At 29.6% G+C, this 15928-nt stretch overlaps 1 protein-coding gene across 4 annotated transcripts in view; it reads left to right on the top strand.

Moving 5' to 3' along the window:
- Positions 1-15928, top strand: part of tefu (Serine/threonine-protein kinase tefu) — a 177522-nt gene that overhangs the window by 137289 nt on the left and 24305 nt on the right. For all 4 annotated transcript variants that reach the window (XM_076495794.1, XM_076495786.1, XM_076495802.1 and 1 more), the window contains 7 exons: positions 3186-3402; positions 11292-11408; positions 11761-11898; positions 12533-12674; positions 13040-13125; positions 15027-15167; positions 15543-15659. In XM_076495794.1, coding sequence (XP_076351909.1) covers positions 3186-3402; positions 11292-11408; positions 11761-11898; positions 12533-12674; positions 13040-13125; positions 15027-15167; positions 15543-15659 — 958 coding nt within the window. The remainder of the gene's footprint in view (positions 1-3185; positions 3403-11291; positions 11409-11760; positions 11899-12532; positions 12675-13039; positions 13126-15026; positions 15168-15542; positions 15660-15928) is intronic.

The following is a 15928-nucleotide window of genomic DNA, read 5'->3' as shown; positions in this document are numbered from 1 at the left end:
TGTAGCTTTGCTGACAGCAGGGAGAAGTTAATTTTAAGTAACAAAAGACAATTACAAGAGTGAAATTTGGTCCCTGAATTAAAATGTAAACTAAGGGAACAGTTAGATTTGAAAACATGCCTCGGCTGAATCTGCAATTACACCCTATAAATGCCAGTTTGTAGCTGATTTTATGTGATAAAATAATATTTACCCTAATAGGGTAGACTAATAAACAAAAGGCACTTTGCTACAACTGTAATAGAAGGTGTATCAAGACTTTGCTTATTTAAGTAATAATGAACTGTTCTATTGATAATATTACCTGGAATTTCATTTTTACACAAGAACACTTTGATATTCATAAATTCCTTTTGCAAATCCTCATATGTGCTAGACATCTCATAAGCACAAAGAAAAAATATTTTAACTAAATCTTCTTTAAAACAAAGTTTACAAAGTTAAAGACAGTGAAAGTTTTTTGATACTTTTGACATCAAAGTTGTCCACTGTTATTACTGATTAAAGTGTTCAAAGCTGGAGGTTTATGATACTCCTGGTATTCTACAGTAAACTTTTCACTATTCTATGTGAATAGGGACACTGATGTATAGTACCTCATTTATGGCTGAAGCCCAAAATGAATATTCTAATTTTTGCAATATTTAACTTTGCTGTTAAATCTGTACAAATGTTGGAAATAAAGTAATTGCTTGAACAAAATAAACAAACATGAAAAATGGATTTATTACCTTTATTTAGAATGTAAAAATTCAGAACCATAATATAGTTAAAATATATGATATGACATAAAAAATCTTTTGATATCATAACTAGTAGTACAGAAATTTATAATTCATCTTTATATATAAAAAAAAAGACTGGTAAATAACCTGTTAGAAAGAAAAATAAAATTTTCGGATTTTATATGTATGATTTTGTTTGGTTTAAAAACTTGTAAATTGTTACAATGTGCAGTTAATTGAATTTTAATTTTTGTTACACTAGCTATTTCTAACATATTTTTCAAAGTATTTGAACTTGAAGTGAGCTATAAATGTACACACGTGGTGTTATGATTCAGATGTTCAAAAGTTTTGTCTTTCTAGTTGGAAGGTTAAAACAATTCTACTTACCAAATAAAAATTACAACAGGATAAGTAAAAAAAAAATCAAAATTTAGGTTTGCAATTGGACTTTTTTTGATCTAATAAAAATGAATATGAACATTTTAATTAGTGTTTTATATTGTATGTGGCTTGAGGAGACATATCAGGCAGAATTAAACTTGACACATCTAAAATGTTAATTATTGTAGTTAAAAAAAGAATTAAAATAAAATTTCAGTTAAAATATATACTCATGTCATTGTTTGTAGTTGTTGGTTTTTAAGCACAAAGTTACACTTATGTTCTCTACCCATCGTAAGTATTGAAACCTGGTTTCTAGTGGTATAAGTCTGCTGACATACCACTATGTCATTGGGGGGCACCATTGTATGTAGACAGGAAAACTCTTTAAAGAATTAACAAAGTAAAACCCAACCATTCATACTGCCACAACATGATAATTGTTATTTGGCAGTGACTTTGTTATTAAAGGTAATTCATTCAGCATTTCAAGACAACAAATAAAATTGTATTTATATCATTTTATACGTGTATACAAATATGCACATTAAGTAAACCTTGTTATTTGTTAATTGGAAGCCAACTAATCTTAGCTGTTATAGTGCTTGCCATTATAGGGTAATCCTATTTGGTATGGGGAATATTTCTGATTGAAAAACTATATATATATATAAAATATATATTTAATTAACTGTACTGATGGCCAAGTTGAATTTTAGTTTTACACCAAGTAAATAGCTTATTCTGATCAGAAGTTATTTATCATACAATATACAACTTAACCAGAATGTGCAGTTCTTACTTTTCACTTGTAATATTTCTCATAAGACAGTATCGTTATAACTTGTTTAACTGATGTTATAACTTAAATTAATATTCCTCAAATTTAAATTATTGTAAATATTCATTTGCACTGGTGTACTTGTGTTAATTTCCATGAAAGAAGGTGATAGAAGAAACTGTTAAATATAATGTTATTTTACAACTAAATTAAAAATATTATTAATAACTACAAGCATTTCTTAACTGAGGAACCAAAAATTCAAGGCATTCTACTGATGACCACAAGTGGTCTTTAATAAACAGCTTTACTTTCTTAATTTATGAAGCAGAGTTACATTTCCATAGTTTTTTATTTGAGGTGATTTAAAAAGAAAAGGGAAAACTCGTAGGCATTTAAATCATATACTAAATAATTGTTTTGATACAAATACAGCATCTACTATATAAAATATTATTTGGATACTTTCTCAGTTGTTGTGTATTACAATATAAAAGATATTAATAAATGTATTTCTGAAAAATGTTTACTTAATTATTTGAAAAATATATGTTTATTAGAAAATATTTGGTCATGGCTTTCAACTATTTACATTTTGTTCTCTCCTTTTTCAGAATATGATTTTAGTTTAAAAGTTAAGTGTTTTTAAAATAATGAATTACAGTTTTTCAAATAGTTACAAAAGTTTTCCCATTCTTTTTATACAACTGAATTTAGTTATTACATAAATTAGAAAGGGATCACCTTAATATAAGACTTAAGAAAGTTACACAGAGAAAAACAGACCCCCTTCTTCATAATGTAATACTTGTCCTTAGGCTGAAAGTGTACATACTTTGAATTTTATTTTGTTTTCAGTCAGATGTTTATTTATAATGTAGGCTTTTCTTAGCCTTAGCAGTTGTTTTGATAGTAATCTTGATTGATCCAGCAGCATGGTTAAGACTTGATTTTCAAAAAAGTTACTCTTTTTACATGCACTTATTGAGATGGAGCATGTACTGGACATTCTAACTCATGGTTAAAGCCTATAGTTAGAGATAAAAAATTATATTACTAAAGTCAGTTGATAATAATTATTTTCCATAGTTAATGTGTACATACAAAACATTCTTTTGAAATATAACAATTGAACCTGCTGAATTATGGTGAAAGTGAAAACTGAGATGACGTAGTTATTAAAATATAGTTAATGGACTGAAGATATAACATGTAGCTGATAATGCTTATGTATGCTTATTTTTATAACTAGACATGTGTAATAACTATTTAATTATGTTTTATATTTCATTCAGACAAACCAAGACTCTAAAAACTCTTATCAGACAAAGTGACCTTGATGAGAGGGAACTAAATTCTACTTTAGAACACAAAAACAGATTTCTTAGAAAAGCATTAGAGAACTACCTGCATTGTCTTCTTGGTACAGATGCTCACGATCTTCGAGTATTTCGACTTACCTCCTTGTGGTTTGAGAACTCTACTAATGATGAAATTAACACTCTTCTCAAGGTTTGAGCACACGTACTTGATTTTAGTAATATTGTTTTAATATAATTTTGGACTTGAATACTTTAATCACCTCAAATCTCCATAATTTATATTGGTGAATGAAAATAGGTCTGAATGTAATAATAGGTTATATTTGCATAGAAAAGTATTAAAACAAATGTGTAAAAATAAATCTAGAAACTATTTCTCACAAAGTTTAGTGCCTTTATTTTTTAATTGGATACATTTAACGGATAGTATATTTATATACATTGTACTTTAAGAATACCACCCTAAAAAATCGTTAATTCATGCACACAAAATTTAGAAAATTTCTGTTATGTTGCTAGTAATGAATAATAAAACATTGAACTATTAAAATGTGGTAAATAGTTTATAGAAAAATCTAGAACTTTAGTTGCTTCATGACAGAGAAATACATAAACAGAGATTTACTTCCTGTCTGATTTTGAACACAGGAGCTGAGGTGATAATCTTAACATGACAGCTCATGTGAATTATTTTGTATTTTGTTCTAAAGTGAGAACTGATTTATTAACTTGTGTGCCTTTAATGAAAGAGAATAATGACAACTCGACATAAAATGAAATATGGATTTAATTAATCCTGTGGTCTGTGTCAGTTACACACTTTTATATAAACATTTCTTACATTTTATGGATTCTGAGTCAAACCAGTTAACTTTTCCATATGGTGGAGTGAAGTTTTTGTGTCTTGACTTTTTACACAGTTAAATTCCTTATTTAATTAAACAACTTTACTTTGAAATCACACTTGAAATTACAGTTATTACACTTGCCATTAAAACATCGTTTATAATTTTTATTTTCATATTATCTAAGTTTTCACCTATTCTTGTCACATAATGTGTCTGTCTTCTAAATTCCTCTCATTGAAATTTTTATTTATTCAGGGTGTCAAATCAACGAGAAACACAAACTATACATAACTGCAATAAAAATAAAAAAATTTGATTTCATTTATTCTTGGTTTTCTGAGATATCAATACACTTGTCATGCCCCTCCCATCTCTCCCTGTGTTTCAAGACATTTATGTTATCATCTATGCTTGTATGATATTTACAACGTATAGGAAGAACATATTCTTTCCTACTTACACCTTATTACATTTTGGTTGGCAGACACAGACAATTTACCTTAAATTATTTCTCAGTGATTGCTGTTGTTCAGTCTGTAAAACTAAAATTTGCCAATTTTTTAAGAAGTAAAAGTGATATTTTTAAAAAATTTACAAAAGCAAGTATTATTGTGTAGAATATTGCATTCAAGTATTTGATTGCAGTTTTCTGAAACATTTCAAATTTGCTGTTCTGACTGTTTCATATCTTGATTAATAGAACTATACTCTTCAGAAAAAGAAACGCAAAAGGCAAAATATGAGACAAATTGTTAACAAGTTTATTCCGGGTAGTTTTGTATGACGTGTGAAACTTTGCACATTCACTGCTGAACATCCAAAGTCTGCAAAGGCGAAGTTTAACGTCACTCAACGTCAATAACGAATATGACCCCCGTGAGCATCAGTAACTGCTTGACATCTCCTGCCCATGGAAGGGATGAGATGACGAATCACATCCTGTGGAATGGCTGTCCACTCAGCCTGCAAAACTGCTGCAAGCTGAGGTAGAGTCTGCTGTTGAGATTGTCGCCGTTGCTGACGTCGGTCCAACTCGTCCCAAAGATGTTCGATGGGGTTTAAATCTCATGATCTGGAGGGCCAGGGAAGAATGTTGATGTTGTGGTGTCTCAAGAAGACAGTGGTGAGTCGGGCTGTGTGAGGACAGGAGTTGTCATGTTGAAAAAACGTCTTTGACGTTCACCATGATGGGTTGCACATGGGGCTTAAGAATCTCGTCGATGTATCGACGGTCCGATCGGAAATCTTACACAGCCCTGGTATGGTTGAGGCAGTAGACGTCGCAGTGGTTGTCCTATCCCGAAAGTGACGTAACCGGATGTTGCAATCTTGTGCGGGCGTGGTCACACGAGGTCTGCCAGATCGTGGACGGTCACAAGTTCATCCATGTTGTTGGTGACGATTCCAAAGCCTTGTGATGGTGCTCGGGTGGACATTCACAGCTCTGGCAACATCTGATCGAGATTTGCTTGCTTCTCAGCGACCAATGGCGTTGTTGCGTTGTGCTTCAGTCAGTCTTGGCGTAACTGTATTGTGTGTCGGTGGCTTAACACTGAGCTATGGAAATCGAGAACCCGTCACTTTAATAGGGATTTTGCACATGTTGCACTTGCAGAACATGCAGATCTCTCAAACAAATTTATTGGACACGCATGCGTTTTGGCGAAAAAGCCGATGTTTTTCTCCGTTTTCAAAGTGCACAACTTTTATTGTCATTTTGGTCTGACAATCAGTGCCTTAACACGTGTAACATCACATACTCTGAGCGTGTAACGTTATTAGATATATTTCTCTTTTAAATAACAAAAATATCCCTTTTGCATTTCTTGTTTTGAAGAGTATATTATTAGTATGTCCATGTATATGGCTAATTGAAGTAAATTACAATCTGTGAATTTCACAACACTTTGGAATGTGAGCTTTTAAAAGTAGGTTGGAAAGTTTCAATTTAAACTTTGCCTTTAAGTAGTACTTAATGCTTTATGCTATCAAAATGCAAAAGAAATATATTCAAACTAGTTTTTATCTTGTATATCGTGCACCTTTAAAAAATTGTAATTTTTTTTCCATAACAATTCTTTGACTTTTAAATCAGTTTGACTTGACAATTTTTATTGTTTAGTTTGACTTGGTCTCTTCTCTGAGTATCATTAATTTGATTATTTGTTTATCTTGATAAGAAAAAGAGATTGCAATAAATTAGTGGTTTGTTCTTAAGACACACTGAAATTCTAAAAAAAAGTTATTGCACATGTGGTATACAAATTTCTTCTATAAGAAATTATTTTTGATGAATAAACTTTCATTCTAAGATTATTAAAGTTGAAGTTGTAAGGTTCTCTATGTTATGTCATTTTCAGAGCAAGTTTCTTCCATTCCTCCTTTTGTATATTTATACTTTATTGTTACTAACTTGGTTTTATGATTAATAATTAATCAAAAGGTTGATGCTTAATCTATTTCATCGAAGTTTGCCATGTATATGTATATGGCTGTGTGTGTCTGTGTGTATTTTAATTTTTTTCTAAATTTGATTTAAAATAAAAGATTTAATATTTGATCCATTTGCACCTGATGTGGTTCCTTACTTTATTAGATTATATATATTTTTATCTTTTAAATTCAGATCTTCATTACATCATACATACAATATTGTACCTCCTATATCAGGGATGACAAACCTTTTTGAGAGTATATGCCCAAATTGGTGATAATCTTCTGAAAAAATTCTCTTATGGTAATTTTTTTTTAATTTAAAAATGGTAATTTTTAGTAGCAGATTATCATTTATTATTATTCTGAATTATTTTAAATGAAACAGCTTTATGAGTTACATGTTATTAGTAACTATGGTAATTTACAAGAAATAATATTAATGGATTAGTAACAATGATAATGAACTTTTTTAAGGAAGAAATGAGTCCTCTTGTTTATTTACATTTATTCATTGTTTTACTGTTAACAGAAAGCATTTTGTGAAATGATAAGCTTTGGTTTATGTTATGTAACATAAAAAAAGAAAAAAGGAACAAAAAATAAGCATATTTTACTATTAGTGAGGCTTTTGCTGCTAGATTGACAATAACAGATTGTTTTATATCAAGCTTGTTTTGGTTGTTTTGAGAACTGGGTATGCAGTACTTGTTTCATCAGTAAGTCTATTCCAATAATTACACTTTACAAAGTTAACATTGAAAATAATGACTTGCATAAATATGTTGATAAAAATACTGTTAATACTGCCATTGTGACATTTTTAGACAGTCAAAAGTTTCATAGATAGAATTCCAGAGTTTCAGAATCTCATTTTCTGCAATTTTCTGTATTATTCCAGTCACTAACTGATCTCTTTCAGTATTTTCTAGATCAGTTCTTAAGTTGACAAATTTTTCCCTCCAAATTAAGCTGCTTTGTAAATCAATTAGTTGCATCTCAAAATTATTCAAGTGAATCCACTGCAACATTTCAAATTTCAGTTTGTCTAATACTACACTGCCTGCATACTTTATGAATTTTGCAATTTCTTCAAATAAGCTGAACTTATTAAATCTTAAAGAAAATTATTCAAAAGTTGAATTAATGATGCTTGAAAATTGCATTTGCAGACTCCAAATGTATATTTTCTCATGTATTTTAAAATTTGTCATGTTTACTTTTTAGGTTTGGGAAATATTTAAAAGTGCAATTGTAAACATCATGTTTAAAATTTTTCAATTTGATTTCAAAAGCTTTTATGTTATAAAATGTAACATCAAGTGTTTTGCCAGATCCCCATAATTTGGTGTTCAAGTCATTTAAATGTGAGGGTAAATGTGTAAAAAAAATCAGTCTACAAATTCATACAACATCAGATAATTTTTGACAAGAAAATTTTTCATTTGTCAAAAAACAAACAAATTTCATCCAAACACACAACATATTGTTTAAGAACAGAACCTCTGCTGAGCCAATGAACATTTTTGTACACAAATAGTATTGTGTACACCAAATTTGTCTATTTCAGTAAATTTTGAAATTGTCCTTTTTTCAAAGCATGTGTATAAATAAAATTAACTATCTTGGTTACAGTATGAATCACTTTTTCAAGCTCATTAAGGCCAGCTTTTGCACACAAAGTCTCTTCATGTATAATACAATGAAAGACTATCAGTAGATGTCCAACTTATTTTGTAAACAAATTTACAAAACCTGCTTCTTTACCAATCATGATGGGTGTACCACCAGTTGTCACAGAAACTATTTTTCAAAGGTCAACACGTTGATTGGATAATTTGATTACTACTGGCTTACATATTTCAGCCCCTGTGGTTTGTTCAGGTAACATTATCATGTTAACCACATCTTTGTAGATATCATCACCCATACATAATTAAGCAATAATAGCTAGCCTAGTTGATGATGTAACATCATTGCTTTCATCAAGACAAATTGAAAGGAATTTATATGAACCAGTATCTTTTGTTAGCTGTTCTGCTGTGTTTGTTTCCATTTTTAATATTCCATCTTTTACTATGTTTTACTCACTGGCAATTCATTTATGTGCTGAATAATTTTTTCCTTTTCTTTTAAAACTGTTGAAAAGGAAAGAAACACATTCCAGCTACGAATCTTTAACATACTTCCCTTTTCTAAGTGCTTTTCCATGTTGAGCAATACTTTTTGAAATATCAAAACTAGCAGCAACTAAGTTGGAACTACTTAAAACAAATCTCATCAAATCATTTGACTGCATGTTGTTGTTGCTGACTTCTCAATAAATGTGTTCTTTTTGTTCTTGCTCACTCTTATCACAAATTCATTTATGGGCAGTTTCATAATGCCACTTTACAGAGGAAGTCCTGTACACCACTGTTTCAAAACATAAGATACATAATGCTCTATCACCCTTTTTGATCAAACCAAATATTTCAGTCCACGATTCTTAAAAATCTCTGCTGCTGCTCCTTCCGTTCGAACATTTTTGTTTCTTTTTCTGGATAAGCTGATATCCTGACAAGGTGAAAAGGGTAAAAATAATATAAAAACATTTCACCAATTAACTTACTTTAACATAACATGTGAAAATTTATGTCATTTATTTAAAAATAAATTTGTAACTGACTAACTGATCAAAAAATATATGCATGCTGCACCACACAATATAATTTTAACAATATAATTCATGTATTTACTGCAAGAAAAATAAATGCATATTTACCTTTATTATCACTAAATATCCAGTATTCACTCACAAACAACAGAAGAGAAATATAAGCAGAGTGAAGCTAATAACAACAGTTTACTTCTATTTTTACTCAAGTACTGATGTGTACACTGGATCTGAAAGGTATTCAAAATGTGTAATCCTATGTCACAACTGCAAATCTGGTGCCAAGAGGGCATGAGTTTTCTCCTGTGAACATTTCTCACTGCTCCTGGGTTTGAAAAAAATAATTCACTGCTGCATTTGGCAGTAATGATAATTATTATGTATGTATTTATTTATTATGGGTTAGCATTAGGGTTTTAAGAATTAAGAGGCAGCACTGCATGCTGCGTGCCAGCAAAATGTTTTCACGTGCCACCTTGGGCACACATGCCATAGGTTTGCCATCATTGTTCTTTATCAAGCTAAATACATTAATCAAGATTGCAGTGTTTTTTCAGTGCTGCAGTATTTTCCTATGGAAACATAAATAGTGAAGCAAAGTTTATGGAAAACAATACTACTTCTCTTTGATCACAATAGATTCTTTTTTTTTTATCTTTATATTTACATGGATCAGTCTTCAGATTTAAACATGACAGTGATTTGTAGGTGAACGAGGCTCTGCATTAGTTCTGAGATTATTTTATCTGTTGGAATTCTGTACTTCATTGGTTTTTAAAATATTTTTCTTAGTTATTTATTCACTAACATGCTTGTGGGTTCGATTCATGACTTTTGCAGTTATAAGTTTTCTAATAACACAAGTAAAGAGAAAACTTTCCAAAAAAATGAAGTAAATATAGGGACAGCTAGTATCAGTCATTCAAAAAATAATGTAAACAAGATCATAGTGACAGCATTTGTATTATTCCTACATAGTAACAAAGCCATAAAGTGTAGTAGAATGTTAACAGATGTATTGCTATATGTTAATTCTTGCCTGTGCTGTTATATAGGGATGATGCAAATGCCATCTTTACTATCTTATTTGTATTGTTTTTGAAGGAGTGATATTAACCATCCCTACATAGTCTTCATTTTTTGAAGAGTTTTTATTTACTTGTTTGCTTGTTTTTTAATGCAATATTTCAATAGATATAGGAAGGTTATATTTACAACCAATTTCTAAAGACTGTGAGGTTAAAACTGTAATATTTATTGTTTATCTATGATTGAATGATAATTTCTGCTTCACCCTGAACTGAATCTATTTAAAGGAATACCATGTTTCTGTAAGAAAGCTAAATTACGGGGATAATGATAACATTGTTTACATTAGAATTATGTTTTTTGTTTTTTTTTAAGTACTGCTAGTCCATAATAATTATAAAAACAGATACTCTGTTTAAAGGTACGTCACCTCAATTAAATAGGTTGACACCATTCTTGTGGTTTTTAAGTTATGTAAGAAAGAACAAGAAATTCAAACTTTTTGCTGTGATATTTACAGACATTACCAGAACTTGTGACTCAGTCATAACGTAGATATATTATAAAAGGAAACATTATATAGTATTGTAAAGTTCTGATTAGCCTATTAAGGAGATATTTAAAATACCATTTAAATGATTGATCCAAGCCATCCTGACTGCCTGCCTGATACGAATTGTGTGTGAAAAATGTATATTTTAAAATACCATCAGGTTTCAATTAATAGCATTAATTGCAGCATAGGTGCACTATGTATTTTACATAAGATATAAGTACTTTCATCTAACTAATTTGGTGTATTCTTTTAATACATTTGAATGTTGTAACATGCGAAAATATAATTCCCCTAATATGATATATTACTAGTAAAAAGTGTAAAACAAATTTGTAAAATGATAGTTAATAACATTATTATTTTGAAAATGAAAATTAATCAGGATTATCAACCTATATTTTAAAGTGCATGAATAAATTAACTGATAGGAAAATTTGTTGCATTTAAAAATTGTGCCAAATAAAAAGAAATTTGTAAGAGTTTGTTGTTAGTTACAATATATACTTCATAATATTCTTTAACTTTTGTTGTATTCTCAAGCATTTTCTCTTTTTCAGAATGGAATAGCCAAGATGCAAAGCTATAAGTTTCTTCCACTGATTTACCAACTAGCAGCTAGAATGGGGAAGATAAATCAACAATCAGTTGCTGACTTCTGCTATGTACTTTTCCAAGTAGGACTTTTTCCATAGCTATAAAGATTTTTACTCATATGTACTAAATAAAAAATGTTTTGAACACATACAGACCTGTTTGTTCAGACAAATCACATATTTTGTCCTGCAGTGAACAACTGGTTCTTAAGATAGTTTGCAAACCGTTTGTAATTGTACCATCATAATTTATATCAGTAATGAACATATATCATTCAGTTTATTGTAAATAAAAAAGATCTAGCCATTTCTAAAGAACATTTATCATTCTATTTGGTATAATTGCAGGTTTTTAAGATTATTTTCCATAAATTAGTATCTTGATAACTTCTAATGATTTGCTGAAAGTTTTTAATGTGTTTTCTTTCTGTAGTTGATTGAAAAAATAACCTTAGATCATCCTTTTCATGCTTTACCTGTGATCTTTGCACTGAGTAATGCAGAGAAAGATACTACAGAGGGGCACACTTTCAAGTTATCTGGATGCCAGGGCAGCCAAACAGAGAGTGATGTGAGTAAATAATATCTTTTATTTTTTTATGTGTGTGAGAGAGAGAAAGTAAAATATTCTTGGATTTTTTAAATTTGAAAAAAATCTATTAGAAGTTTTAAAATTAGGATTTATTATGCTGGGTAGTGTTGAGCAACAGTCTATATTATAGACACTTGAAAAAGTATTAGTATAATTAATATTCATGAAACTAAGGGAAACATTATTATTTTACAAATTATTTGTTCAAATTTATAACATGCATGATAATATTATGTCTTAGTAACTCTTGAGAATCATTGTTAATAAATTTGTGTGAGTACTTAACAATCCGTGCTTTATTGTCAACTGTAATTTGTTTGTTGCAGTAACTATTCTGAGAAATTTTCACTCATTGATCTTGTATCATTTATATATTAAAGTTCATGATTATTGGTGATGTATATGTAGTTCTATCAGCTATTAATTAAAAAATGTAACTTTGCCTGAGATTTGATATAAAATTGTATCAAAGTTTTTTTTACTAATGTCAAGATTTAATTTTTGATTTTATTGGCAGCTATTTAAACCATAGGTTTTAAGTACCTGGTTATTAAAGAATAGTTAATTTTATATTGTAGCTGATATTTTCTTTATTCTTCTTAAACTGCTTCAGGAAAGAGTACAGGCAGCTAAAGCTCTGCTGAGTAGACTGAAGAAGAGTTCTATTTCTGACATTGCCACTCAAATGGAAATACTTTGTGAAGCATATATTAGTCTGGCTTACTTGCCTGTCAATCAGCAAAAACTGAAACCTCGTAAGCTTCACTGCATTTGTATATTTATTCATATTTATATATGTTAGTAGTTATCTAGAAGAGTCATGAAATCTTTGGAAATAATGTGTATTAACTGAAATAGTTACATTTTGCTCTTTTAATTTTTTTGTTACATAGGTGTAGTTTTAAAATTTTGATTTTCTGTTTAAGTTGATGCAGTGTGCTTTGAAACAGCTAAATTTGATTTAAGTATTTATTCTTATTGAATATAAAATTAAAATTGTTTTCAAATTCAATCTGTAATGTGGGAGAAAAATTTAAGAAATTATTTATAACCAGACAAACTCGCTGATAGTTCTGGAGGTAAACTTTAATTTACTTGTTTTTTGTTCATTAATCTGTAGGCAGCATAAATAAGATTCCTACAGATCAGCTGATTGTGAAAATCAGGAACTTTCATAAGATTCCTCCTCTGACACAAGATATACAGGTGTGTGTCTTAGCAGCATAGGTTTTAAAGTTAATTTAGAAGGTGTATTATTTCCCAGAATGAAATTATGATTCATAGTATACCAGACAAAATCCAGTTAACTGAGAAGAAATAAAACAGTTTTAGCCTTTGATGTTCATCATACTTACTCTATTGATTGCACTATGTAACACAAATTTTGTTTCTGGATAGTGTGTGTTATTTCTTAATTGCTTATGTTGTAAAAGTACAGAAAATGGCCATTATTCACTTCAAATTTTGCTTTTGTGACCTGGACAATGAAATTTAGAAATTAGCCCATTTTCTATGTAAAAACAGGCAAATTTGCACATTTTCCTTTACATAATGTCTGAATAAAACAACACATGAATCACGATTTACATGTATTTATATTAAAGTTATACAAAATTGAACAAAAATGTTTAGGAGTGAGTATTTTTTTGAGATTTGCAACTGTAATGTAAATCACTTTCAAGTATCAGCCCCCAAATATGGTCTCCCATCATGTTTTAGTTATATATTCCCAGGTCACAAAAGCAAAGTTTGAAGAGAAAAATAGGTCTTTTCCATTTACTTTAGGCATAAGCAATTGGGAAATAACACTTTCTGTCCAGGAACAAGAAAAAGTAAAAAAATTTTTACGTAGTGTGGTTAATAAAATTATTATTTTGAAAGTGATAATTATTATACAAACAGTCAGTTATAATTTTATCTTAAACTTTTATTTTTTTTTACAATGAGAATAATAAATTTTTACACTTTTAAACCTGTATTGATTTCTTTTATGTGTGTATAGTTTGACATTTGTATGTGATGTTGGGCCACTATATATATATACACATAAAATTTTCTCAACCCAAACCAGCCAGTTTTACATATATATAAAGTAAAGATTATATGTTTTAGATTTGTTAATATTGCTATTATTTTAATTGAAAACACAATGTTATTGTGTTAGAATTCTCATCAGTACTTGGCTTATATGATGCCAATCATCATAGCAGTTGAAGTGAAGCATATTAAATTTAGTATACAACAAGTTATCAGTCTTTTTCAAGAAACTTATGGATATTGCATGTTACAACCGTAATGATAAGTTAAACGTTTAAGGAGTTGATAAAAATGCTAAGGTAAAAGGTGAACTATTTCATTGTTTTATACACTATAAGTTGTGTCTCATCAAACCAAATCAAGACAGTATGCCAGTTCTTTCAAAAGAACCAAGTATAAATAGGAATTTATCTATATCTTTCACTGATATCCCTTATGAACATCTGTGCATTTGGGTTGCTTACGGACCTTCATGAGTCATTTTCAACATCAGCTTGATGTATTTTGGAAAGTATGGAAGAGGAGTGGTGAGCATTGGTTCATTGTACTGCAGTGGAAGTTTTACTGCAAAGCAACAGTTCACAACAAAGGTTAATGAATAGAACGCCATTTGTGGTGGAAGAAGGGGTCATAACACTCGTCCTTGTGTCATTATTACCCCTGTGTATTGAAAGGACACTTTTTGTTATGTGAATAGACCGGTAATAGAAAGAAATCATTTAATAAAAAAACTAGCTGATAGTGAGAGTCCAGTTGTGACAGTTCTTCCCTTTTAATAGTTGTTTAATGGCTTATAGATTGAACAATCTGTTAACATTACTTTTACTAGATTTACAGTTTTCTGCAATATGAGGAAAATGAAAATAAGTGCAATAAATTATGATGTCCTGTTGTTTTTCATTACTATTTTGAAATTCATTTGCCATTCTATTGAAGGAAGTTTAATGTAACAGTTTGTTTCACAGGTTTCTGTTTTCTCAGTGTTTTATAATGTTATTTAGAGAAGTAGTTTATAAGGTTGTTTCAAAGGGGTAAGTAATTGAGATTAGTTTTCATCTTTTGTTTTTTAGGTTGATCGTTCTTGTCAGTATAATAATCTGCCAGGAATACGAGGATTTGAAGGAGAATTTAGACTCTGTGGTGGAATCACTGTTCCTAAAGTTATTTTGTGTAACAGTACAGATGGATTTCAGCACATCCAGCTAGTCAAGGTTCAAGAATCTTTAATTGTTTATAATATTGTTATTTTATAAAAATTTAATAGTTATTAAAAATTTTCTTTCTTGGGTGAGGTTTTGAAAGTTTAACAGTTTATTCATTTTGGATTAATGTATTTATGGAATATTTATGAAATGGGGTTTGTTTTAATAACAAGTATGTTTGGTATTAATTTCTATGGGCTTTACATCGAATGTCAAAGACTTCAAGAATAATATGTTACCAGTGTGTATTTATGTGCTTTCAGTTGCTATGATGAAACAGTAAGTAATTCCATACTTATAATTAAATAATTTTAATGGATTATGAGTTATCAGTTGAACCTGTGCATTCTTGCTTTGTAATATTTCCTTTTCTTCTTTGCTCAGGGAGGGGATGATCTTCGACAAGATGCAGTAATGCAGCAAGTTTTTAGACTAGTCAACTGTTTACTATGGAAAAATTCAGAAACAAGAGGTCGAAAATTGAGTGTTCGCACATACAAAGTAAGATTTGAACCATTACTTTAAGTAATTACTATTACACTAACTAAATAACATTTTATAAGATACCCATACAAATAAGCATATATTTAAGTACTTTCTTTACAATTTTGCAATAAAATGTTAACCAGACTTGTTAAAGCAAGAGTGGTGTATATATAGGTTCATATCTATTAAACATATTGTGAATTTTTAAAAGTGGTTGTTTTCACTGGATTAATTTTTTATTGTGTTGTGGAAAACACTATTTCAATAACAAGATATGTGTTAGC

Source organism: Tachypleus tridentatus, chromosome 1 (genome assembly GCF_004210375.1).
Source record: "Tachypleus tridentatus isolate NWPU-2018 chromosome 1, ASM421037v1, whole genome shotgun sequence".
Classification (NCBI taxonomy): Eukaryota; Metazoa; Arthropoda; class Merostomata; order Xiphosura; family Limulidae; genus Tachypleus; species Tachypleus tridentatus.
This window is presented reverse-complemented; position numbering and strand designations above follow the sequence as displayed.